A 27,380-nucleotide genomic window follows, 5' to 3' on the forward strand; every position below is an offset into this window, starting at 1 on the left:
CTAACATATTCTCCAGGTTTTCTTCTGGGAAATGTATTTGATTTTATTGTCAAAGAACTGTCTTGTCATGTGCAGATCCCTGGTGGTTTCAGTTCTGTCGACTCTTGGAGGGTACTATTCCATTGCCTTACAGATTTCAAGCTTTTACTCAAAATGCTAGCTGTCATTCTGTTGTTGCTTCATGGAAGTTAATGGGTAGTTTTATCTGTCCGTTAGGAGTTTTCTCTCTATTTTCGATAGTATTACTACAGTGTCTCTGTCTTTCTGTATCTGTCTCTACTCCTCTCACTAGCCCCTCCCCATGTCTCTCTCTCCCCACTCTCCCTCCCTCTCCCACCCCTCTGTGTGTGTGTAAGCATGTGTATGTCTGTGTTTTATATTTACAATACTAGTGGCTTACTGTGTTTGATCTGTGTTCAGCGCCTCTCCCTGCTCTCGTCTATCAAGTTTATTTGGGGCTCTGATTATATACAGCTTAACCATTTCCCATGACATTGAGAGGTTGACTTCTCCCTGCTCTCATCTACCCAGTTTATTTGGGGCTCTGATTATACACAGCTTAGCCATTTCCCACGACATTGCCTTTCATAGTTCTTTCTTGGCATTCTGTTTCTGAATTGTTTTCTCTGTTTCTATTTATTTATTTATTTTTGAGCTACGATCTCATTATGTAGTCAAGGCTAGCCTCGAATCCACTATGTAGCTCTGGTTGTCCTATGACAAGCCTTCTGCCTCAGTCTACTGAGTGTTGGGATTAGAGGAGTGTAGCCCCTACAGCTATCCCTGCTTTCCATGTAGTATCGTGATTTAACTTGGACTCCCCTTCTTATTTACCTATCCAGCTTTCTACTGCCGAATATTATACCAGTTGCTGTCCTTTTACTGGATGTAAAATTATGATTTAACCTTTTCATACTTTCCCCTTTCCTCTGAAATCGCACAATTCTTATCTCACCCTTCGAACTCATTTCTCACGATGACTTTAGCACTTGGAGAATTCGTGCCTCAGCTCCTCTGGCACTGATGCTGCTGGGAGTTTTTGTTTTGGTTGGTTGTTTCTGGTAATAGAGTTGAATGTGTGACTGTTTTGGTGGGACCTTGCCTGCTTGTGAGACATCACAGAGATGGGCTGACCTGGACAGTGTGCCTTGGCTTCTGTGGAATCCACTCTTTCTCTGGACATGCAGGGAGAGTGTGTGTGTGTGTGTGTGTGTGTGTGTGTGTATGTGGGTCTCACCAAGTTCAGATATGCACTGAGCTGCTACAGAGATGTCTAGAGAAACCAGTCTAATAGGGACAGAATTTTTAGAGTCAACATTGAGGATCCTTAGGATCTTAGACTATCATTTGCCCCTGAAGGTCCCTGACACGTTTAGACTGTGCTCAGCATCTTAGTGGTTTAGATCCTAATATGTGTGCAGTTGTTTCTAGTTTCCTGAGTGTTTTTAAGGGTGAACGCTGCCCAACAGGAACTGTGGACATTCAGCTCACCTTTCAGAGCTCCCCCTTCTCCGTGATATTGGCCCCCCAGTGCCTTGATATTTGTGAGGATTCCAGCGCCTCACTTTGACTCATTGTGCGTCTTTTGTTTTTCCTGGGTGAGGAGATTCACTAACTTAAACCCATTACTAGAAAAATCCTGATAAGAAGATCTGAGTAATTGTTTATTTTGAATGAAAAAAATCTCTAAGTAAAATGAAGACAGGTTTAAGAAAAAATGCAATCAGGCTAATATCCTTGACTCAGGCAATTAAAATATTGAGAATAATAAATGGAACCAAAACCCAAATTTTCTAAAATGTCAGTGTATAGTCTGAGAGACTAATCAATTATTTTCTGCTATTTAACTTGAAAATAAAAAGTGGGCAAACAGTAAAGTAGTACAAACATATTCAAATTTTTGACTTGAATGAATTGAGTTCTTTCCTTGTTTGGATGAATGTTTACAAGGGGGTGAGTAGTGTCAGCAGTAGTGTCCTCAGTAGTGTCAGCAGTAGTGTCCTCAGTAGTGTCCTCAGTAGTGTGCTCAGTAGTGTCAGCAGTAGTGTCCTCAGTAGTGTCAGCAGTAGTGTGCTCAGTAGTGTCCTCAGTAGTGTCAGTAGTAGTGTGCTCAGTAGTGTCAGCAGTAGTGTCCTCAGTAGTGTCAGCAGTAGTGTCCGCAGTAGTGTCAGCAGTAGTGTCAGCAGTAGTGTCCTCAGTAGTGTCCGCAGTAGTGTCAGCAGTAGTGTCCGCAGTAGTGTCAGCAGTAGTGTGTTCAGTAGTGTCAGCAGAAATGTGCTCTGTAGTGTCCTCAGTAGTGTGCTCAGTAGTGTCAGCAGTAGTGTCCTCAGTAGTGTCCTCAGTAGTGTCAGCAGTAGTGTCCTCAGTAGTGTCAGCATAGTGTCCTCAGTAGTGTCCTGAGTAGTGTCTGCAGTTGTTTTTCACAATTAACTATATAAATGGCCTCTCTTACTGTGTCATTGAAAAATACTTAGGAACCACATTTTATGCTTTCTAGCATTTTCCAATGAACGCCGAAAGGAAACTGTTGTGGTTTGCCTGTTACTTGTTACATGAACATGCTAAACAGATATGCAGGGCTCTGCTTGACGTGAGCTGGACAGTAGAGGGTGCAGTTGGACTTTGCTTCTCTATTGTGGCTTTAGGAATTAGTTACTTAATGGCTAGCAAAAATGTGCAGAATGTACTGTTTGCTATGTACTGCTTATGGAAGTGTGTTTAAAAATGAAGCACATAAATAAACATACATTTTAAAGTCGTGTAATACTTTAATTTGTACTTCAAAAATGCATATCTTAACTAGAAATTAAGAAAAATTAAAAATGAATAAGGAATGTGTTTTCCGTGTAGGAAAGTACACATGTTATAGATCCATGAGATAATTTTCTTTCATAACAGTTAGATATTAATGTTCCATACATGTTTTCCCTTTTTTAAATGTTCCTTTTTAAAAGAATATGCACATTGATAGCTGCATCAGTCAAAAGCCCCCAGCTAAAGGATATGATGTTATGAGTTGTCATTCAACTGTCTGTTTCCACTCAGGTTTTTCCAATGATGCAGAAGTTTCTTATACTTGCAAGTCAAAAACTGACATTTCCACTTATACACTAGGGCAAATATATACATTTGTATTTAAACTCTACTTATAGAGACATGTGGGGTTAAATGCCAAAACTTTTTAGAGTCTTGCTTTTCTCATAGAAAAAGCTTTCATTTAGTTTATTTTTTTAATGACTGACAAATGTTACTTTCCCCGTAAAATCTACATTCAAGTATAATGAAGTTGAAGAATTTTATAAGCCCCTTTCTCACTTCTAAAAAGAACAGAAAACTTTTAACCTAAGAAGTACTGCTTGTTTTTTGTTAGCAAAGCATATAATTGTTCTTTGATTAAATTGAATGGCTTTTTAACACAGTGTTACAGCTTTAGAGTTATCATCAACTCTCAAAGACATTAATCTTCAGTTGATAATGATATTAAGATTATTATTTTATTAGGAGGAACAAATTTGTTATTATACAGAGACAATAAATAGTAAAGAGGCAGAGAAAGGCTGTCAACTGAGGTGGTCCTTGCCATTCTGAAGAAGTGGAGATTTAAATAAAAATCTATTTTTATTGGAAATAGATTCTTTTCCCATACATTACATCCAGACCACAGTTCCCCCGCCTTCTGCTTCTCCCAGCTCTGCATGATCCCATCTCCACTCTCCCCTGTATTTTAAAATCTAACGAGGAGTGAAAAAATATTTGGAGAGATACATTTGCTTCTTCTACGTATGTTTGCTTGGACTCTTTCTTCATTCTGAACTTCCAAAGGTGCTTACATGAAGTTGTCCCCTGGGACACGTGGGTTGGTTACTGATCACTGAGGTAACTAGTCTGTTAACGAAAAGTCCTTGGTTCCAAAGCGATATCACAGGACACAGTAGGTTTTGGAAGGCGGTACACATCAAGAGGACTATTCCAGTTTTGTTAACTCCTACATAGCCTTTGAAAGAGGAGCAGGAACTGTGGAAGAAATAAGTTGGTATTGCTCAGTGGCTATGCCAGGCAAGTGCCAGCAGACCACGAGGCAGTATACCATTAGCCTGACAAGAAATTTGAGTTCGTGGTGCTCCAAGGTGTGATGGAGAGTTGTTTTGCTGTAATCTGGAAACATAGTTGGATATGAAGAAATGCTATTTCCTAGAAACATTCCAAGGTGATGAGAGAGACCACAGGTATGCATGTATGTTAGGCAGATAGTTCTGTTGCTCAACAGGTGATGTCTGAGCTTTCTATTCCAAAATAGAGTAATAAACTAGGATCCTAATATATGTGGTTTATTATGCAGAGAAAGGCTTAAACTAGGCCTTTGATATATACTACTCATCATACATTTCACCGTTAAACAGAAGAATTGTTCATTTACTCACTGTTCTTCACAGATGACATCGATTTTCATCCATTTATTATTCTCTTCATTTTCTCAGTGCAATTGACAAATATGTAGTTAGGACCTCCTCATGCTAAATGTTGGGGGACAAAATTGGTAGAGATCTTTGTTTTCAGGAATTTGCAGTCTAATAGGAGAAGTTACTGAACAAATATCCACACACTATATACTCATAAATCATGGGAAGTGCAACTGTAAGGGGATATATCGCGGAATGGTTAGAAGTAGTATCTGAAGAACTATTTAAAGGGGAAAGTGAAGAATGGAATTAGCTAGTTAGTGACTCAAAAGATGGCTAATGGTGACTGAGGCCAAAAGAAGTAGAAAAAAGTTTCCCGGGAAGGAAGCAAATCACCATTGAAAAAACACGGAGATGGTAAGCTGAAATTGCTTGGTGTTTGGGCACTTGAAAACAAAAGGATCAGTATAAAGATTATATAATTAATTACTAACCAGTTAGTCTCTTGATTTTGAGACCATGGTAGTTTCCTCCTTGAATGTATTCTCAATATAGCCTCATTTAAAAGAGATGGCATTTGGTAATGGCTTGAATGGCAGGAAGAGTCATATACTCCTGTTTTTCTCTTGTGAAATTGGCTGTGGTTATGTATTGGGCAAACTCTGGCTGTAAGAGGAGACGCTAGTACTTGGTGGTGCTGGTGGTCTGATTCCAGACACTGGTGTGAAAGGAGAAGCCGCAAGAAATTCCACAGGCAGGGGAGGTGCTTAGAGCCTGTATTAAGTTGTCTGGCTTTCCTCTAGATGGCTGAATATCATGGAACCTGGGAAGTCCAATAAACTTTGAAAACTGTTTTAATTTTACAAGTTTTATTATAGGAAAACTTACTTATAAGTAAAAACATCACATGCCCAAATTAATGAGAACCAAAGTTTAAACAATTAAAGGAACTTTTATACAGTCGACATAGGAATGCAAACTGTGAAGCTTCACATTAGATCTGAAATATTCATTTGCTGTGCTCTTTTTGGTGTATCATTTTGAACACCATTTTTATATATTTAAAAAATCTTTACAAATATTAGTGACACTACCAGTCATATGATTGCAGGACCTCAAACAAGTCATAACATGGGACTTCTAGGAGTTCTCTGTGCCTTTTGTGGGGTGGTACAATCCATTTCTTGAACATTTGAAACAAACTTGATTTTCCTTGTAATAATTGTTTTTTATATTTCAATGACTTTACAGACTTTGTAATGGGCAAAGGTTGAGCTGTATCTAAAGAGGAATAAAATTTTTGGGGGATGGCAACTTCCTGTAAATATCTTTGCACAGAAGGGTAAAGTATGAATAATTTGTGTGCATCTGCCTCTGTTGTTCATCAGCTTTTACAGAATACTAGAATACAGAATAGTCAGGAGAGGTTTCATGTTTTATTTTACTTTATATTCTCTCTGCGGTGTGCTGGTGTGTCTGTCAGGCGAACTCTGGGGCACAGCACAGACATATACTGCACCTTTTGTCATCCTATGGAGTCATGGAGTCACATAGTAGCACAAAAAGCTCCCTGTAATTTAGATTACTAAGTAGACATTCCAAAGACTTTTTTTTAAAAACCTCTATTTTATTTTTCATAGCAGATTGAAGTGGTCTAAATTGTCCTCAACAACTTTTATTTACTAAGAGATGTAAGAGAGGACTTTCATTTGAACCAAACCAAACTTCCATGTATAGTAATGCAAGAAAGGCCAAGTAAAAGATCAGCAATGCTTTACAAATACTGCATCTACTGTGAAAGATCCCCAGACTGGACAAACGGAGTTGTATGAAGTTTAAAAGCTTTTGTGCAGCCACAGGAACAACCACAGAGTGAAGACACCACCCACAGAATAGCAAAAAAATCACTGCCAGCTACACATTGCACAGATAAATATCTAGGATATATAAAGAACTGCAAAAATGGTTACACCCAAATCTTTATCCAGTCAATAAATGAGCACACAGGCAATCACAAAAGAAGAAATCTATATGTCCAGTCAGTACTTGAATACTGTTCAAAGTTCTCAGTTATTAGAGAAATGCAAATCAAAACTGCTTGAAGATTCTTTCTCATGTCAGTCAGACTGGCTAACATAAAACAAAGCAAATAACAAGAAATACTGGCATATGGAGAAAGTGGGCTACCTACTCACTGTTAGTGGGAGTGGAAGCGTGTGCAGCCACTGTGGAAATAACTGGAGGCCTCTCAAAAACTCAAAATAGATCTAGCACGTGGTCCAGCTATACCACCACTCCGTATATACCCAAAATATTCTAAGACATCATAGCAGAGAGATACTCAAACATCCATGTGTAAAGCTGTACTTTTCAAAATATTCAGCTGAGACACCCATTAGCAAATTAGGTAATATAAGGGTGGTGTTACACTAACAGAATGAGTAAGCAAATGCAATACATAAACACAATTGAATTTCATGTAGTCAAAAAAAATTAAATCATGACATTTTCAGAAAAATGGATGGAAGAACTGTAAATCGTGTAAAATAAAATAAGCCAGTCTAAGAAAGACAAATACTAGACAAATACTACATGTGGAACCTACACACACACGTGTATGTGTATGTGTGTGTGTGTGTGTGTGTGTATGCATACATATATTTCAAATGTGCTCACACATGCTGTTATGTGTGTGTGTGTATGTATGTGTGTGTGTGTGTGTGTGTGTGTGTGTGTGTGTGTGTGAGAGAGAGAGAGAGAGAGAGAGAGAGAGAATGAATCTAGCAAGCAAATCACACATAGAGGGGAGGAAGAGATCTTACGGTAGGTGGTAAAAATAGAGTAATGGAAGGCATGAGACAAGAAATCAGAAAGCTGGGCTACAGCAGAAAGGACAGAACCAGACACAGAGGGACAGTCAGCATGGAGGACAGTAGTAAGTGCAGGGAATGAGTGAAGACAAAATATAATGAATTATACATATTTATAAAATTACTATCATTAAGCCCATTATTTTGTATGGTAAGCCTAAACATTAATAAATAAAATTGATGAAAGAGTATAATTTGCTTTTATATAGCACCGGAAGATGGTTATTAGTTACCCATATAGCACTAATGATAATTTAGGGGTTCCAAAATCAATAATAAAGATAAAGAGACACTTTACATGTAAATGTGATAAAATAATGTACAGAAATGCATAAAATAAGATAAATAGTTTTGTAAAAAATTTTAAGTAAGAACATCGTTGGTGAATGTATCACAGTTTATTTAGTTGAAAAAATATCACATTCAAGCCTGCTGCAGTGACCCATGCTTGTAATCTTAGCACTCGGAAGGTAGAGGCAAGAGGATCAGAGAGAAGTCTTGTCGAGACACTGGGTTCCAGGTCAGCATAGCTCAAATAATATTTAAGGTATTAATTATTTTGAGTGTCACCAAGATCATCACTAATATTATTTGTAAGAAATGGAAATAAGTGTGTAATTAAATACAATTCACTGCTTTCTTTAAAAAGCAAAACTTTTTTTTTGTAAGAAATGGAAATAAGTGTGTAATTAAATACAATTCACTGCTTTCTTTAAAAAGCAAAACTTAAAACTCACTGTGCTGAGAAATGGGGAATGAGTTCCAGACTTGATTTGGGTGAGATTTCTATGTTCCTTGACGTTGGTTTTTCCCAGAATACAAACTAGGATGGAATATTTAACAATCTTGATGCTCATTTTAGATTAAAATCCATGATAAACATTATTAATAATGATTGAAGATCCCCTTTTCCTAAAGATGGAGGGGAGTGGTAGGGTGTTCAGTCACTGCAGATGGTGCTACCATTTTTGTTTCAAATTTGAGAAAGTGTTTAGCCAAGAATAGACTGACACTGAACTCTGAATCCTTCTGCTTCAGTCTCCTGGTTTTGTGACTGTGTGTGTGTGTGTGTGTGTGTGTGTGTCTGAGTGTGCTGCCTGTGTGTGAACTTAGAATCCAGTAAATGAAGCCATAGTGTGAACACGGCATCCTGTTACATTGGGCATCGGCCCGCCTTCTGCGAGGTTCTTCCTGTTGCTGCCACAGAGGCAGGTTTTTACCAGTGCAAAGTTGAAAACAGGCATATTTCTCAAAGTTCTCTATTTTTCTAGCAAGAAGCATTACTTCTATCATTTCGGGAGTAAAGTGTTTTGAAGCTTCACCTGTCATCATTTCCACTTAAAACGGGTGGGTGTAGTCAGCATCCATACAGTTCTAAGGAAGACTGGAGTTTGACTGACCTCATTATCTTCAATGGAAAACTTGGATGTATTTTCCACATTAGCTCCATACTTCTGATCTTTGAGGAAAAAGTTTCTTGCATAATGAAATGATTCAAGACAGACACTGAACATATTGTGAAGATACAGGAGTGTAAAAGTCTTGATTTTGTCTTTATTCTTTTGATACACTGAAGTTAGGCAATGCATACTGCTGTTTGGGGGTATTCTTTATGTTTGAGAGGAAGTATATACATGTGCCTGTGTTTATATGTGTGTGCCTGTGTATATACATGTGTGTCTGTGTTCATGGCTGTGTGCATGCACTTGGATATGGAGACTAGAATTCGGCAAGGACTGTTGGTCTCTTTTGTCCTCCACCTTAATTTTTAAGACACTGTGTCTAAAGAAATAAACTCATAAATAGGATAAAAATTGTGAAAAATCAATTGACTATCAAGCCCCAGGGATCTTCCTGTCCCTACCTCCCCAGTGCAGGGATGACAGGCCTGCCCAACTTTCCATGACATTGGATGCTGGGAATCCAAACTCAGATCTCCATGCTTGTCTAAGAATGCTTTAATAACTGAGCCATTTCCAATGCTGACTTTAGTAGATGTTTCCCCATTCATTTTGCACAGTGGAGACACTAATATTTAAAGCATTCTTCATGTACGAGATTAAATGTCTATACTTTGCCAAATAAAGTTTTCAACATACCAACTAGACCAGAAAGGAATTATTGAATATTTTCGAAATGTGTTGTTAAGGAAGGCAATTGGTAATTTTATAGTTGGCTAAGATACACATCTCATGAGATTCAGCCCAGGGCTTCCACCCTGTTCCAAGAGTGATGCTCTCGTAAACATCGGGTATCTATCTTGGCTCTGAAATGAATGCTGTCCTTTTGTTTTAGCAGCTTAGTGTGTCATTTACTTCTCAATAGGAAGATGAATTTATAAACATGCATCTGAGATGATTGTATGCAAATCATAGCATAAACGTTTCCTTAATCTGAAGGGAAGCGACACTTGCCTACCTGTTAAGATAATAAGAAAGAAAATAGCTTGGACTTTCCTCCTAAGTATTTCCTGTTTCACAATTACAGAAAATCCTCTCTTGGCTTAATGCAGTCATTTTACTTACTGATCAAACACTAATTCACTAGCCTGTTTTATTTCCTATTGATCATCTTCAGTATTTTCTCACCTTAATAATGGCAATGGGTTCACTAGTAAAGAGTAGATTTTCTTTACTTTAAATTTAGGCTGACAAAGCTTTTAGGGGAAGGATAACCAATTCCTACCAACTGTCAAGGACTATTTAACACAAAGACAATGACCAAAGGGAAAGTGTGAACCCCAGAGTTACACTCTCCCCAGTCAAACGATATCAAACTTGCTTTCTTAAGATTTAAAAGCACAAGGCATGTTTATTCATCTTCATGACATAATTTAGAGATATATCATACTGTGAAAATCTGTTTCCCTTCGTTTTCAAATTCCTGGCATGTTACTTTTTGAGACAATAAATCTCAGAGTTTTCAAAATTATAATATTTTAAACATATTTCTACCAGCCTCTAAACTCATAATATGGACAGTTAAAATATTGTTTTAAAGAACAAAACAGACAAAGTTCACTAATATTTACAAAGAACTACATCCTATGGGGATAGCTGATGAAACGCACAATTTAAAGTTCGGGCTTTCCGGTAAGATAGCACACCCTCGTGGCACCACGCGTGGGCACTGCCCACTAGGGACTAACAGCAAATATTTTAGAATATTTTGTGGAAAATCTTGGTGCCTTAAATTAGGAAACTATGTAGATTTCATATGCCAGAACCGCTGACGTGGAATGGAGGAAGTGTAATTCATTAATTGTGAATGGGAGACAGTTGGATGTTGCAAATAGTGGATGGAGAGATGACTCAGAGGTTTGGAGCACTTGCTGCTCTTGCAGAGGATTCGGGGTGGTTCTCAGTTCCTACACCGTGGTTCACAACCATCATAGCTTCAGTTCCGAAGGATCTGATGCCCTTTTCAGACCTCTGTGGGCACTGTGCATGCAAGTGGTACTCATATATACATGCAGACAAAACACTCACGCACAGAAAAAAAGAAGAAATTTGAAAAAATTATAAAAGGTATTTCTGTGAATGAAACCCCTTCTTGGAGACCATTTCATTATGTAGCCCAAGTTAGTTCTGAACAAAAGATCCTTGCGTCTTATCTCCTATGCGCTGGGATTACAAGTATGTACCTGACTTAATAAAGTATTTTAAATTATGTTTTATGCATTTTAAAATTTTACATTTGTGAAGAATACAGTCTTTTTCTTCTTAAAATCTTCTCCTTCTGGCATTAGAAGTGTCCAGCTTCCTAATGAGTACAAAAAGAGCATTCATTCTGTTAGTGCCTAGATTTTAATAAAGACGGCTCTAGCCTAAGGTCCAACAATAACTTACCACCATTTTGAGCCATTGACTGAGGATACATTTCAGCTAATATCAGGCATGACACTAATTCAGTATTAAGTGCTAAGCACATTAACAATTTTAGCACAGTGCACTGTAGCTTTCCAAGTCACTGGAGGAAGTTTTTATGATCAATGCTTTTTCTTTTCCATGCAGAACTTACCCTGTGAAGTAACATGATTTTAAAACGATACAACCATTATACTTGTTGCTTAAAGCTATTTAAATATACACTCAAAATTATATTTCAATTTTAATTTCATTTTATTTTTTACCCAAGGTGGGGTGTGTGTGTGTGTGTGTGTGTGTGTGTGTGTGTGTGTGTACAGTGTATGTGCCTGATACCCATGGAAAAATAGAAGAGGGCATCAGATCATGGCAAGCTACCTTGTGGGTGCTGAAAATTGAACCCATGTTCCCTGGAAGAGCAGTCACTGAACTTGACCTCTGAATCATCTCCCTAGTCCCTAAATGTCGATTCTTTATAATATCCTCCCCAAGTGCTATCATAAGACTAATTTAATTCTATGAGTGAATAAAATAGTAGGTTCTCAAATTATTGTGTGTAATTAATAGGAAACCAATGTTAGTTGTTTTTGTAAGGGCAATAAGCCAAAAGAGACATCTATATACAACATCTCACAACCACCTGCAACTCCAACTTCAGGAGATTGGGCAACTTCTTCTGACCACTGAGAATGCCTGCATTCATGTGTGCCCACTGACAGGCACACTCACAAATAGCCATTATTTTAAAAATACATATTTTTAAAAGTTTACCACGGATGCAGAATAAAAATAATTTGCCTATGGAAAATAATTTTATGACCTTAGTTCTTCAAATAAAATTTATTTTCAGCATTGGTCAAGAACCATACCCCCCCTCCCCCACACACAAAATAAGCCTTGTCTCTTACAAGCTAACCTATCAGTCAAAAACATGCTTGAAAAAATTATTTAAAACATCTATTTGGGGGGGCAGCACGGTGTTTTAGTTGGTAAAAGCACATGTTAAACCCGAGGAATTGAATTCAAATTCACAGGACTCATGTGGTGGAAGGAGAGAATTGGCACCTGTGAGAGCTCCGTCACTTGATTGTCGCATGTGTACCATGGGATGTGCAGCCCCTCAAAAAATCAATGTATAATATTTATGATGATTTTATTAGTTAAAGAAAAAACCCCAGAAATCTAAGTTTCACACAAAGTTATAAAGGTCTTTGGAGAACGACAATAGTCTCTGTAATAAATGTCAATATGACAACATATTTTGTGCCTCGAGACCCTTTCAAAGTGTGTGCTATTTGTATGTTAGCGCTTTTCAACCGCCCACTTTCCCTACATTTCTTGCGGCAGTTTCCTGATTCTTAAACTCAGATCCATCATGAAATACTTTCTGAATTCTGAGCATTTCATTTTAAATGAGACGATGACAGGCACTCAGGCTAGAGTTTGTGGATAATTCTCTCACTTAAGAAAAGTATTCAGTTTAGTACTGAAAACTCTCCCTTTGATAAAAATCCCCAAAACTTATGAATTAAGTGCTGTTTTAAACATACTTTTTGTGGGGTAGGGATTAATTTTATTACTTTTTTCTTTCCTTGTTTTCCTTGTAGATGAGGTGTTTTACAAGTAAGGCAGTATGTTTCCTATCTTCTGCGGAGAGATATTAAGTAACCTCATTTAAGCCTCAAGAAAGAATGAGAACAAAGTTTCTTGTCCATTGCTTGTGATACATTTTCAAACGTAAAGTCCTGGCTTTATAGACTCCAAAATAAATTTATAGAAAAAACAGCATGAAATATTTTCCCAGGGAAGTAGAGCGTTCCCACAGGTTAACTAAAATTCTGGACCTTTGCCTGGGAAGAGGAAACTGTCCCAGACAAGAAGGGCGCTCAAAATTGCTATCAGTCATAGAGTCACAGCACTTCCGCTTGGTTGACTTTTAAGGAAAAGAGCAGGAATTCAGAACTCTTATTTACTGCTGTCTTTTGGAAATGTTTCACGACCCGTGCAATGTTTATATTGCATTCTGAAGCGAATGTACTTCAGAGTTTCCTGTTGGAAAGGATGAACATAACGTCATTTGTAGAGAGGAGTAGATCAGAGTCTTTGTGGAAAACGTGTAGGGTTGCAGCCTTTTCACTGCACCTCCAATTACTAATTATCAAGGAGAGAGAGAGAGAGAGAGAGAGAGAGAGAGAGAGAGAGAGAGAGAGAGAGGAAGAAAAGATGGAAGAAGGAAGAGCTTGTTAATATCACAATGGCTAGGCTTTCTTTTTGCACTTTTTGAAAGCTCAGACACAGAAAGTTGTGTGTTTAAGCGAATAAGTGAGCGACTATTTTTTTTTAAAGATAGATTTGTGTCTTTGTTTTCTTGGTTAATCTGAGATTCCAGGTAGTAGTTGTACACTGCAACTTAGTTTTAAACGTATTCGCCATCTATTTTGTGTATGTGGTAAACGTTGGACAGATAGAATCCTGAGAATTGTAACACAGAGTGTCGAAGAACAGTAAATTAAAGCTCCCAATTTAAACGAAAACTATAAATTTGAAAGAACTGATGAAGGTTTAGTTAACTATTAGACACTTACGTAAGCACTAGGTAAATATTTTGGGCGTTCTAAATAAGTGTTCCCAAGATGAGAGTCCAACTCTTGGACCGAAAGAATGCCGCCTCCTTGCCAGCATTTTAGCCCACACTGTGAGGTCCCTGCTGCCACAGCGGTTGGGTAGAGTGAGTGTGTGTAGTGGGTGGAACAGCGCAATTGCAGCTCCTGTAGTTTTCCCGTCGCTTTTCGATTTTACCTCTTCTCCGAGGTTGGCAAAGATTCCCCATTCACTGCTGGGCTGTCACGGAAGTAACATTTGAGAGGTATGATTCCTTTTCAGTAAGAATGTTTTGAAACTCTGTTGTGGTTCTAAGCCCCCACCCACTTCACCAAATCCAGCAAATGGAAGAAGCCAGGCCTCTCATGAACCCTTCTGTAACTGATGCTAACACAAATGGGAGGGACCAGGGAGCCGCTGAGAGGCCTTCTCTGGCCCAAATTCCTTTGGGGTTTGGCCTTTGCCCCTAGAAGAATTCATTGTTCTGAGTTAGGCCGGTGCAGGAAAGAGGGGACTAGAAGAGTGGAAAGCTTGTGTGGGGGCAGTCAGATACCCCACCCCTAACCTTCCCTAAAGGCACCTAGATGCCTGGGGAATCCCTCCCCGGAACCATAGCTTCACCACCAGAGAGGCAAGTTTCTTTACAAGCTTTAGACACCTGTGTGAGGCGCTCCCGGTGGGAAAGGTGGCGTGGGGGATGCCAGAGCTCAGCCACACCGCTTTCCTCTGGGAGGCTGCGGTCACAATCCCTCAAGTCAGAGCTGTTAGCATGCACAGTCAGCTCTGCCTTCCTTGGTCAAGAGGAACCTAGCCCCACATTCTGGAGCCGGAGCCGGCTGACGCCTCTCCAGTTTGCTCCGGGTCCTCTCCCTCCCACCTCTCCACCTCCAAAGTAGCGCTCCAGCCTCGCTCCGCCCGCACAGCCCCAGCGCCCCCGAGCTTTATCAGGCTCCCCACACACATCGCTAGCTTCCTTTGGCACCCGGCGCTGGTGACCCTAGCCGAGCAACCGCCTCCTCCGAGCCCAGTCCCCCCTCCTCCCACCCGTTGGTCACCGCGCCTCCAGGTTCTGCTCCCCCAGGCACCGCGGCGCCCACCGCCTTTCAGGTTCATCCTGGGCTGGACCTGTTTTGCTCATCCCTAAACCCGGAGAAGTGGAATCTGCACACTGAAACTCTCAGTGGCTGGAGCGGCGGACTGGGCATGCTCAGAAGCCAGGTTTGGCTTTGGTCTCAAGTCGAAGGAAGCTTTTGCACTCGCGAGGCAGCGGCGACTTTAGGGAAAGTTGATCCGAGAGGGGAGGAAGCCTCAAGACGCGGAGCAGCGGCAGGAAGGAGCCCCCGGCAGCCCGGAGGAGCATGGGCACCCTGCGGGATTTACAGTACGCGCTCCAGGAGAAGATCGAGGAGCTGAGGCAGCGGGATGCTCTCATCGATGAGCTGGAGCTGGAGTTGGATCAGAAGGACGAACTGATCCAGAAGCTGCAGAACGAACTGGACAAGTACCGCTCGGTGATCCGGCCCGCCACCCAGCAGGCGCAGAAGCAGAGCGCCAGCACCTTGCAGGGTGAACCGCGCACCAAGCGCCAGGCGATCTCCGCGGAGCCCACCGCCTTCGACATCCAGGATCTCAGCCACGTGACCCTGCCCTTCTACCCCAAGAGCCCACAGTAAGCGGGGTTACGCGCCCGGGTCCATGTGGCGCCCTGGCGGTGGGGAGCTGCGGGTCTCTGTATTGTCTGTCGGCCCCTGCCCCTCCCGCTTGCCATGTCTGTCCTCATCCTCAGAAATGTCTCATTTTCACCGCACTTCTTGAGGGGCTGTGCACGTTTCTCAGGGCCAGACTCTCCCTGCACATCCGTTGCCTTCGTGTCTTTGTCAGATGCCAAGGTATTTTTAAAATATACATATACGTTGATTTATGCCACCTACTGTACATAGAGTTTGGACGCGCCCCAGGTGTGTGTCTGACCGTGTGTGTGAGTGACTGTTGAATGGAGGAATCAGAACCCCATCTCCCCCAAAGCCCCAGCCAACCTGGCCAGCCGGAAAATCCTAACTGCAGGCTCATCAGACTGAAATGAAATGCGTTGATATTTCCCTGACTTTCCACGCTCTCGTGGGCTCTCCTGGATTTTTCTTCATGCCGCCGGCACTTGACGCTGGTACCGTTCAAACCTGATGTTCTGTCACCATCGAAGTGTAAAAGAATAAGTCAATATACATATAAAACAGAAGATTTTTTTAATTTCCTGAGTTGGATGACATTTACAATCCATAAATGGAAGCTTAGTCTGTTGATTCTTTTTCAGAAAATGTTTTCATAATATCCGAGAGAGAATATTACTTGTTTTTCCAAAAGAATTCTCACGTGATTCCTAATGAACGTTTCCCTAGAGGGTTCGTGTATTCTCAGGGACAGTGTGGCCAAGCACATGCTTCTTCCCGGGTGGACCATGCTGTGCCTCACGCTCAGGTCTGAAGCCACCCTGCAGTTGCTCTAGCATTTTAGGGAGCAGTGTAGTTCTGATGTCAGGAGGATTCATAACTTGGATGGGAACGCTGAATGAAACTTGTTACACAACACTCAGCCCCAGAGTCCATATGGAGAGGGAGCAGCAGGGACAGGACGGCAACAGAACCAGAACACCATCTGAATGGCATTTTAATTAATAGTAATGACATAATTGGTAAAGCAGAGGATTCTGTTGTCCTGCTCTTAACTACATAACACGGCTGGACGACACGTGTTACATAATAACAGAAGGTCCCTGGGAAACCTTTACTTCATAAACACAGGGAATTCATAAGAGGAGAAAGTGACTGCTTGGTTATCTCCATTTATATTTCTCAAATGGGAGGGAGGTCATGAGTAGATACTACGTACACTTTCTGAAAACTTACTAGCCCAGTCTATACATGTTGGCTCCCATGAATCACTTGCGGACTTAGCTGAAGGAGTTTGAGTTGTGTGGGGTAGGGAAGAGTTGATAGAGATATAGATTTCTGAGATTTCAACCTTGCCAAGTTACCATAATAGATCAGAGGATTTCAATTTGCCTTAGAAACCTGACTGATCTGAATCATTGGAGCTTTCTTTGGTAAATGAATTTGCAGTTGCTGGCATGTTCGCCTGTTTCAGCTAACAAGGTACATGACCATCTCTCCTGGGCCAAGTTTTCGTATAATGAAAATATAACTCAGAGACGGCTCTTTGTGTCTTTAAACAGTGTGTAGGATTGTCATTTTAGTATTTTAGAACTTTGGAGTAACCCGGGAACAAACTCTGCTCTTAGAAAAAGATCATTTTAATAGGCTTTTAGATGCAGTATGATCAAACCAGCTGATAACTCCAGTTAAGCATTTTATTCGAGAACATCTAAAGAAGTTCAGGCAGCAGGAATGAACTACAGAATGGGGGGCATTTAGATGATTCTTGAATCTTGGCGTTTGACACAGGACGCCGGTGATTTCTGTAAAAGTCCACAGTGGAAAATAACACTAGGAAAGCACATCCTTTGTAGTCTCTCTGTAGGACAAACATTGCATCCGTTGAACATGCTTTGCACCCTGGTCCTTATCTGATAACTGTAAGGACTCCTCTGTTAAGGTGGTATTGCCATGTGAGTTTTGTAATTCTGAAGGATTATATTGGAGAAAATGATAAAATGTCTTCCAAGTTTAAATAATTTTGGAAAAACATCTGTTCATTTTTTCACACTTACATAAAAGAAACCAGAATAAAATTGCCTTGAGCGGTAGTGTACCTTTCTTAGGGGAAAAGAAGTATATTGTATGCAAAGTAGTTATTCTCCTGTGCCATTTAAGGGGCTGTGCAAGGTAGTTTCACATAGAACTATGAAAGCGTGTCACTTGAAAACATTTTCTTTGCATTTCAATGTGTTTTGTTCGAAGCCTTTCATTATTCTGACATATTGGCAACAAGTGTTTATATCTTCCATCTTTAGTGCAACTTAGATTTAATCACGTTCCTACAGATTAAGGCTGAAGTGAAACTATGTAAGTAGACTGGAACTGAGTTGAGCTGCACATTCCTCTTAGTTTTTGGTTACCTTTCCAGTAGATGTAGTGAATGACCGACTGATGCTCCGTTCAGTGATGTGATGACTGGGAAATATCTTCTGATGTTCCCTTACTGAGGCTGCCTTTTGAGCCTTGCCATATTTTAAAACTTCTTTTTTTCCTTCGTAACTATTGATCATTTGAAGATAAAAAGCAGTACAAGATTTCCAGTAACCCCATAACTTTTTATCCACTTAACAGTTTTTCGTGTGGATTTTCTCTCTAAGGTGAGAGTTGGAAGAACGCCTCTATTGGATTCTACCCCAGGGGAGGACACTTCTGTTGCACCTGTGAGGTGGAGGAAGTAGGGGGAGGGGTGTTGGTCTTTCCCAATCTGTATAGATGTAACCTTTAAACCCTTCTTAGGTTATTTATGAAAGTGGGAAGAACTGATGTAGAAAATTGGAATCTGTATTATACTGCTGCCAATCAACTATTCAAGAATGTAAACCCACTAGATTCTGCGTTCCAAAATACATTGAGCAAGAGCTTCCTAACAATGAAACAAGCAAACAAACCCAGTCATCCAGCCTGTGAGATCAGGCTACCTGATGGGTCACATGAGCTTCTAAAATAATTTTGTTTCATGACACTTCATTCCTAAAGATGCACTCGCTGGTCTCAAGTCTTCTCTGTTTTGCTGTCACAGCCTTCCATGTCATTTCAGTTGGACAACCTCAACCTGAGTTCCTATCACAACTTGTTAATGTCTGTGTCTTTGTAAAGCTGTTGTGTTCACCCCTGAGGTGGCTTCACTTCAGAGAACCATGACATCGTCTGTTCTGTTTCACTTTGTGATTGTGAAATACTTTGGAAGAACTGGAGATGAAAGAGATATGTAGCTTCCTATTTTTAGGTGGGAATTAAAGTTTTAAAGACCCTATGTGATCTTCTAAATCTTGATATTGTATTCCAAGAGAAAGAGTAGCTCCCTAAATGCTATGTATTTAATTCCAAAGGAAGTCATGGAAATGGTGGGATTCGAGTGCGATTATACATAACCTAATACTAAGACATAGATGTCTGTGAAGATATCCAATTTCTAACATGCTTTACAAGTCAATTCAATACTTGTACGTGATGCCTTCCATGTGGAAAACCTTGTAAGGCACATATAAACTTTTTCATTGTGGAGTTAGCAAGGGACCCCATAATATTATCCAAGTAAATATTTTACAGACTCGGGAAAGGAGAAACGCAGAGAAGTTCCTAAAAGAGTTGGTGGATTCTCTGGTTCCTACTGAACTGCATGGTATCAGAAACACCCCAGAAGTACATGTTTTTGTTCTGCAGTACTCGTAAGATGGTCATGATTTGAGCACTTCATAGTGTGAAGGGAGAGCGGTAGGGATGTGCGAGTGACAGCTAAAGCCATCAGCAGATGGACACATCCGGAGAACGGTGGCAGTCAGAGGCTTTCCTGGAGTGCCGTGGAGGGAGCTAAAGCTCATTTCTATGATTTTATAAAGCGGAGGAAGAGGAACGTAGGCTTGCTTTCAAGAATCATGTGCACATGTGTGTGTGTGTGTGTGTGTGTGTGTGTGTGTGTGTTTCACCAGGCCTAGTTAGTGGTGAAGCTCTGAACACCAGAGTGTGATTCTAACCTCCCACAGCTATACTAACCAGAAAAGAATATTCAACCTAACCAAAAAGCAGATGATGAAGACCCTGGAAGAAACCAAGGCCCAGTCTTAAAGAAATCAAACACCTTTCCGAGTGCCACTGAAAATAGTTATCTACCTGAGCCCAGCTCTGCAGCTTCCTCACATACCTGGGCAAACTGCTAGAGGTGAGCATGCAATCTTGTTAGTTATGGAAACTCATCTTCCCTTCTTCCGTGGGGTATTAAATTCTGACCTAAGGTTATTATAATAGTGTCCAATTTAAGTCCGAACATTAATTTGACATTGTAGCCTGTGAAGTGAAACAAGTGGGCACAAGCTTTATAGTATTATATGGATCGTGCTGCTACATAGCCTGTTAGGGTGTTTGCAAGTACAGTCAAGTTGCTGGCCCCTAAAGTGGGACACATAATGAAAATACTGACAAACCTTAAATAGAGTAGCTCTAGGGACTGCCTGAGAATATAAATGATCATTTTCCTTGCTCTACTGGGGTGCATTTCCAAGTTCTCACTATTTAATGTTTCATTAGCATTGGTTTGGATTTCTGTTAGTAAAGGGTAGAATAAGACACACGATGCTTCCATTGTTGCTGTTTGCAGGTTATAAGGCATATGGGCACATTTTTTTCCCCTGTCTGCCTAGCAATGGAGGGTCTCCATGGTATCCTAGCAACCATATTTGAACACCAGGCTGCTGCTCTTTCTGCTATCTCTACCATAGGTGCGGCCGCCCATCCCAAGGAGCTGGAATTGCTGCTAGCATCCCAGGCCCTCTGACTTGAACCCTCCTGGCACTGAGAACACCAGACAATGTGACACATGCTCCCATGCTGAAAGCAGCACTTACCAGCACGCTCAACAGCTTATTATGCAATCACATCTGTGGCATTTCGAATCCTAATCTGAATTGTTGAGCTGGTGTTCTTTGCCACCCCTCCTGTGACGGTCCCTCGCTACTTCCTCACACATGGATTTCTGACACCACTTCGAGACCCTCCCGCCACCCTTTGTAGTGATTGCCTTCCCTGCGATCTCCTTAAAGATTTTTATTTTGGGGGAAATTAAATCTGTGCAGCCTGCTTGAACTCTCTAAGTACAGTTTTGCTGGTAAGATCAGGGGAACGCCCCCCTTCCCAAACCGACCTAGAAATATCAACAATAGCACAAAATCTGCAGCTGCACAGTGACACAGATGCTTAACACAAGGTGGGACGAAGCGAGTGCACTCCTAGAAGTGTCTTGCTTGGGAGTGAAATTTTATGATCATAGTTGTTCACATTGAAGAAGCAGAAGAGTAGAGTGGGGAGCAGACATTTTGAGGTGGGAAGTATTGTTGAAGCTGTGCTGTATTCTTCAGAAGTTTGAAAGTAGAGAATATACTTTCTGGACATATAAATACGCCCCAGTCCTCGAGCCGAGTTTGCAATAAAGGATCCTTTGTGGACAAAAAGTGATGACCACACCTGAAACCTTGCCCTCCTTGAGATATTGTTAGAAAACCATACAGATGTTTCTCTTCAGACCAATGCCCATTTTGAGTGCTTTGTATTTTCCCTTTGAAGCATCACTTAATCTAATGTCACGGAGGGACTGGTAGTCTGTCTGCAGGTATCAGTGAAGGGAAGAAGGGGCAGTATGTCGGCCTGCAGCTGTTCTGAACAAGCAGGTCAAGAGTGATACTGCCCATCGTCATCATCATCATCATCATCATCATCATCATCATCAGTACCACCCTACTAGTTTTCATGGGACACTAACTCTGTGACAGGTTATCTTCCCTCTGCTTAACTTCATCATGTATGTTTTTCCTTGTGTGTATGTGTGTGTGTGTGTGTGTGTGTTGAATGTGCACACTGTGTGAGGGTGCTCACAACATAAGCATGAATAGAAGCCAGTTATTGAATTGACATTATGTCTTCCTATTCCTCATTGTTGCTGTTATCATTATCATTATCGTTATTATTATTATTATTATTTGAAACAGACTATCTGTGAGCCTGTGGCTCACCATTGGGGCTAAACATTTGTCTCTGCACCGATTACTGTACTTATAGGCAAACTGCCACACCTGGCTTTTCAGTGGATGCTGGGATTTAAACTTAGGTCCTCATGCTTTCCCAGCACGTGCTTCATCCACTGAGTTGTCCTCCTCTTCCTTGCATTATTGATTTCAATACCTCTGTAGGAAATATTCTAGATTAGTTCCATTTCCCAGCCTGAAGAATAGAACACCTAGACTCCTAGAAAGCAAGGTTCATTCTCAAGAGAACATACTTAGTAGGAAACTGAACCAGAGTGTGAGCCGCTGGAGCCTTTCTCAGCAACCACTAGGATCTTACACTACCCCAAAGCCAACAGGGACTGGGTAACTCAGAATAACATATGGGCTGTTCTGGAGAAACTGTCTGTTCACCCATAATCAAAGAGGAAACAGAAAAACCTTGGGAGAACTCGACGAAATTAGGTAAGGCTTTTCCCCAAACACGACTGCACATTGGAATCACCCGGGGAACTTTAAAAATCTCATTGCCTAAGTTTTACCATAAATGAATTAAAATCAGAGTTTTTCAAATGTTTCCTGTGGTAGTCTCAGTGGGAAACAAAACTTGGGAGCCACTGTGATGAGCAGATGACAGGACAGGTTGTGTGTACACGGCAGCAAATAGAGGATTAGGAGAAGTCTAAAGAGTTGTATACCTCTATGGGCTGAAATCTTTACCAGCTTGCAAAAGCAGTGATGGCGTTTATTTATTTGTGTGTGTGTGTGTGTGTGTGTGTGTTAAATTGTAAGCGTGTAATATATTGTTTATGCTCGCAAGTAAGTATGCAGTGTTCCCTATAGCCCATTTCTTCTCAGCCATGGTTGCTCATTAGAAAACTGCTGAGGGAGATTTTAAACATATCTTTGCTGGGTACCATGAACAAGATTGATGCAGTCTCTCTGGGGTTGGGCTTATGACGGAGTTACATGTTTCAGTCCAGAGATGACGCCCATCTTCATTCCAATTTGAAAACCATTTCACTAGCCCACCTGACTCCTCACGCTACAGAGTCCTTCCCATTCTGTGGGAGAGATGCTGCTCCCAGTGGGGTGAGGCAGCTCCAGCTGTGTGTTATCCATCACAGCTGGACTGCCCCCTTCTCTCTGATGCGGGGCTTGCCTACGACAGTCTTGGCCACACAAAAGCACCAACAGCCCCATCCAACTGGGAAGCCTGTTTCCTCTTTCCAGCCAGCCACAAGTCCTGGCCAGTCATCGCCCCAAGTATGTTTTCCACTTTTGCTGGGGGCGGGAGCCTTGCTGGCAGGAGAGACAGTTTCCCTGGGTCCCACCTGATGCTATGAAATTCGAAATTAATGGAGGTGAGACAAAGACAAGCCCCTCTTGGAAGAGCAGGGCAGGGCTTGTAGCATTTCTCTGGTATGAGATGCCTCTGCAGCCAGCTAGCTTTTTTTCCCCCCTTACAGATATTTTATCCTTTTAAGGCAAACAGCTCGAGCTCCGGCTGAGAAGGGCTTTCCAAGGAGGTTTCAACGAAAGCAGAGAAAGCAAATCAACATCTCAGCCCCCTTTCCAGACAGTTTGGTCTGGAAGAACAGATGTGGGCAAATGCTGGCAGATGAGAGGACTCAGGTACCCCTTCAGCAAGGGACCTTGGGGCATATAAGAATCCCTGTCCCCTGTGCTCGTATGTCACTGCTAGCCTTGTGGCTAGCTCTATATTTTTCTTGTTTCCAGTTCCCAGTTGAAACGCCTCACCATGCTGGTCATGGTCGCCAATAGGAGTCTGTTCACTGTAGTAATTCAGTCGTTATCTTCTCGGGTGAGAATCAACCAGTATTATGCTTTATGTAAGCAATGAAAATAGCTAATATAATTGCAAATGATTTTTTTTAAAAAAAAAAAACAAAACATCTCCTTACATTCAGGGTCAACAAGGAGGAGCTTGTTTCTCTCCCCCTTTGCATAAATATAACAATGTACCCAGTGGACAGACAGTGTGTTAGAATTGAGTAGATGGGGCAAGTCTCCCCAGAGGTTTAGGGATATTAATTACACAAGGAAGTTATCCATAAGGAAAGTGAACATTTTCACTACGAGTGCTGCATTTGGTTATTAGGCCTAAATGGGAAGGAACAGAGGCAGAAATAAGGAAGTAATACAGCCCAGCAGCAATAAAGAAATGTGACCAGGAACATGCATTCAGTCCTGTTCACTCCCTGCTGCTAGCACTTGGAGAGGCATGTGGAGCACAGGTTGGTGCTGGGAACCCACAAAAGTATCCGTGTCTGAGTTCTTTTTGATTGTAATAACAAAGCTGGGTCCAGTTAGCAGAGTGTAGATACCAGTGGCAATTTAGTGCCGGCCTACACGACTTCCACGTGCATCAAAAACAGTACTGTCAGTGACCTCTACTAGCCTAAAGTTCACAAATGCAACCCAAGCTTCATCGTGCTTGCTGGGAGACGGATGTGACTGATTAACTTATCCATAGAGGCGAAGTTCCTTATGTGCGGCCAAAGCATAAGTAAGTAGTTTATGTGATAGTTTCCCTGGGACTGTAACGTTTCTCAAACAGATGTGAGGGTCTGATGTTAGGCTTCAGTTTCATTTTCTCCCTTCCAGTCCATACCTGCTCTGTAGAAGCAACACCGTGTTTCTTCTTCTACACCAAACCATTGCATTTGCTGCCATTCAGTTGCATTTGGTTAACTGCATTCGAATGTCAATGATGACAAATTTGCCACCGCTAAGCAAAAAGATACTTTTGCTGTTTATGAAACAGATGTAGTACGGCAATATCAAGATCTCACCCGATCGAATGCAAGGAATAATGAGATCGTGTAAGGAGAGAGTATTTTCTGGATACACAATGCATCATCCTAATGGTCCAGCTTTATCAATAAATTGTGATTTTGACAGTGCTTCTAAGTCTGGACTAAGCGGGGAGGAAAAAGGACACTTAAGACATGAAAGAAAAGTGGGCGTTCTTCGTTTTGTCCCTAGGGAGCTGTTGTTATAGATCAGGAAGAGACCGGGTTGGTCATATAGTATCGTGTCTGCAGGTGGCTGGCACGCACAGTGACAGGAGGCACAACTACACACTGTGTCTGCCCAGAACACACTTTCTCAAAGCATTAGTGACCAAAGGACACACATAGTACAGTAAGAAAGAAAAGACGGCCTGGACTAGAGGCGTGTGTCGCTGGAGCAGGGCCCTGGAAGTGTTGGAAAGCGACAGGTACTATTTTGCTAAGCCGGCAGTGGCAGCTCATTGTGCCAGTGGGAGGAGAGAAAATAAGGAAACATGCAAGCTCGAGCATGGGACTCAGTGTGAATCATGCTCTTCATCATGGATAATTGCTACTCTCTTATTTTGGAACTGTCTAACAATACCAAGGCTTCTAGAAGTAAGCTCAAAGACGCATGGATAGTTAAAAGAAGGCTCGGGACTGGCAGATCCATTTACTGGGCTATGCCTTTATTTTCAGCAATGGAGTCTACCTAAGAGAACATTTTCAGCTATGTAGTGTGGAAGGAGTTTTTCTCCTAGAGCAGATGGAAGGACACAGAGTATCATTGCTCAGAGTCATTCATAAAATGCCTGGCGTCGTAGAGGTGCATTTTAGCCCTGCTGATGTGGATGAGCCATATTTCTTGGTCTAGACCTTAAAAACATTAAGGATATTGTGAAAGAAACCATGCTATGACTTTTAAAAATATTTGTAGCCTGGATCAAAAAGTAGTCATTTTTCTTTTCTTCAAAATAGTACTGCAAATTTTTGTTGTTCCTCATAAAAGGAAAATATGACATTAAAAAGCATAATTTGCCTGACTTTGTATTCTCTGTGTTTTAGCATAATTTAACAAGGAGACCTCTGTTCTCTTACTGAGCATAAAAGAAACTCAGCGATCACTAGCTCATGGAACAGTAAATAGTATTGGACTAAATGGTGGAACTTTTGAGATGGTCTTCATGGAAAGGGATGTCAGTAAAAGATCCAGTTAGTCAAAAATGGCCCATCTTTTCATAACTCAAACTTCCTGAATTCATCAGCTTTGCTCTTTATTAAATTGCTTGGGCCCCAGGGTGTCTCACTACTCATGGTTTTGGCCTTTGGTGGAGAGTACCTACCATAAAAATATACTTTCTTTTTGATACTAAGTGTTAAAGCGTGTATTCTGCGTCCTTTAAAAATAATAATAGATTTAAAGAGGGAAAGTTTAGGCACTTAAAAGCATTAAATATGGGCTTTTGGATACTTACTTACATGTTTTTGAGTAACTGTAACACGTGAATTTGAACACGCTAATATTTGAGGAATACTCAATTATTTCCAGCGTAAGCTATATTCCATCTGTACTATAACTGTAAGTATGTAGAGTAACCCAGGTGAACATTCTACACATTAAAAAATGAAGAAATTACAAGGGCCAAGGTTGAACTACTGTGACGAAATAGCCAAGTGAGGTGTGCAGAGAAGTGAATAAAGCTGAGCCAACATGTTGTTGGTGTGTTTATCCTAAAGTGCACAGCAAAAAACATTGCTCAGCCCTGAGGAGGTGAGCCTTTTTGTGTGGTACCTCCCGCGGCTTGTCTTACCTTTGGGTCTAACTCCTGGTCCTATGCCATGTAGCTGTCGGCCACAGTAGGTGCTAGAACAGTGTGCCAAGGGTTACTGCCAGCGTGATGGATGGAAAATGACTCCACCATACATTTATTTGTTGTGGCAGGAGTAGCTTTCTCAGCTAGATGGACTTAGAGGTTATTAAATAGCATCTAGGTGAACTCTTGCTAGTGAAGTTTTTAAATCACCGATGACAGCTCTTCTCTCTGCCCCGTCCGTCACTTCCATTCATAGTTCAGCTGTTGTTTTAGCATTATGAAGAGAAACAACATAATTTTCAAAACTACTCTTGTTCAAACTCGGCTCTCCTTTCTTTGCCTTTTAAATCAACCTGTGCCTGACCCTGTTACATCAAATTTTTGTTTTTAAAGAAACAGTCCCTCAATTTGCCAGTGATTCATGTTCTTATTCCCAACCCTCTTGGAAGAATTTAGCATCTTTAATTTGAGTGCTAGTAGAAAGTTTATGAAGATTCTTGACATGGGTAGTACATGTTTCTGTGGACACACTTCTAGGTGCTTATTTGTTCAGTACTCTCTCAAACTGTATTAAGCAAGTAAAGGCAGGAAGTGCTTGCCTGAAGGTTTCTTCTTTTCACCTGGACACCATTTGATACCTATACATTGGCATTTTGAGACTGTGCTTTAAAATACTGCCAACACGGTTAGGCCTGAACAGCGGTGCTGGAGTCCTGTTATAGTTCTTACTGTTTGGTTTTACAGCGCTGCCCTTTTATCCCTCAGGCCCATCAGGGTTTGAGGTTTCTATTTCAGTTCCCATTTGTATCTCATTCCTTCCCCACAACATGACGAATTCCACTGAAACAAGACTTGTTTCTCCCTTGCTGTGTGCTGTGTACTTGGAGCTCAAAATGGGCCTGGCACACAGCAAATTCTTTGTCAGATAACAGACAAGAGAAGGCTTTGTAGGATTCTTGGTCCTCAGATAGTTTAACTTTGTAAATCCAGAAATTTGAAAACTATAACCTCAAGCCACTGGGGACCATAGAGTTCATAGGCATATTAGCTTTAACCAGGAAAATGATTGACAGAGGTCTGAATTCAGGTGCTTTGGCTAACCTTTCTGGAACACCAGTGCCCATTTCAGTCAGTGCCTGTCATTCCATGTGGCTAGCCCATGTTTGTACCATCCACCTGATCTCTGAAAAAATTCATTTCTTTTTGAGACCTCGGAGGTTGCAAAGTCTTGAGATGCCCTCGTTGAGATTCCAACGAGTATCACAGATGATACTCGTTGGAATCATCTGTGAGTGTAAATTATCTTTCCAGGATGCACGATTGTCCTCT

At 41.1% G+C, this 27,380-nt stretch overlaps 1 protein-coding gene across 2 annotated transcripts in view; it reads left to right on the forward strand.

Moving 5' to 3' along the window:
- Prkg1 (protein kinase cGMP-dependent 1) overlaps positions 1 to 27,380 on the forward strand; it is a 1,163,909-nt gene that overhangs the window by 65,723 nt on the left and 1,070,806 nt on the right. Inside the window, exon 1 of one of the 2 annotated variants that reach the window (XM_048438823.3) lies at positions 14,041 to 15,406. The exons of the other annotated variant lie outside the window; for it this stretch is intronic. Within the exon in view, the coding sequence (XP_048294780.1) occupies positions 15,096 to 15,406 (311 nt within the window). The 5' untranslated portion in view covers positions 14,041 to 15,095. Of the gene's footprint in view, positions 1 to 14,040; positions 15,407 to 27,380 lie in introns of those variants that run through there. 2 annotated transcript variants of the gene reach the window in all.

The sequence above is a fragment of the Myodes glareolus genome, chromosome 7, assembly GCF_982192425.1.
Source record: "Myodes glareolus chromosome 7, mMyoGla1.1, whole genome shotgun sequence".
Lineage (NCBI taxonomy): Eukaryota > Metazoa > Chordata > Mammalia > Rodentia > Cricetidae > Myodes > Myodes glareolus.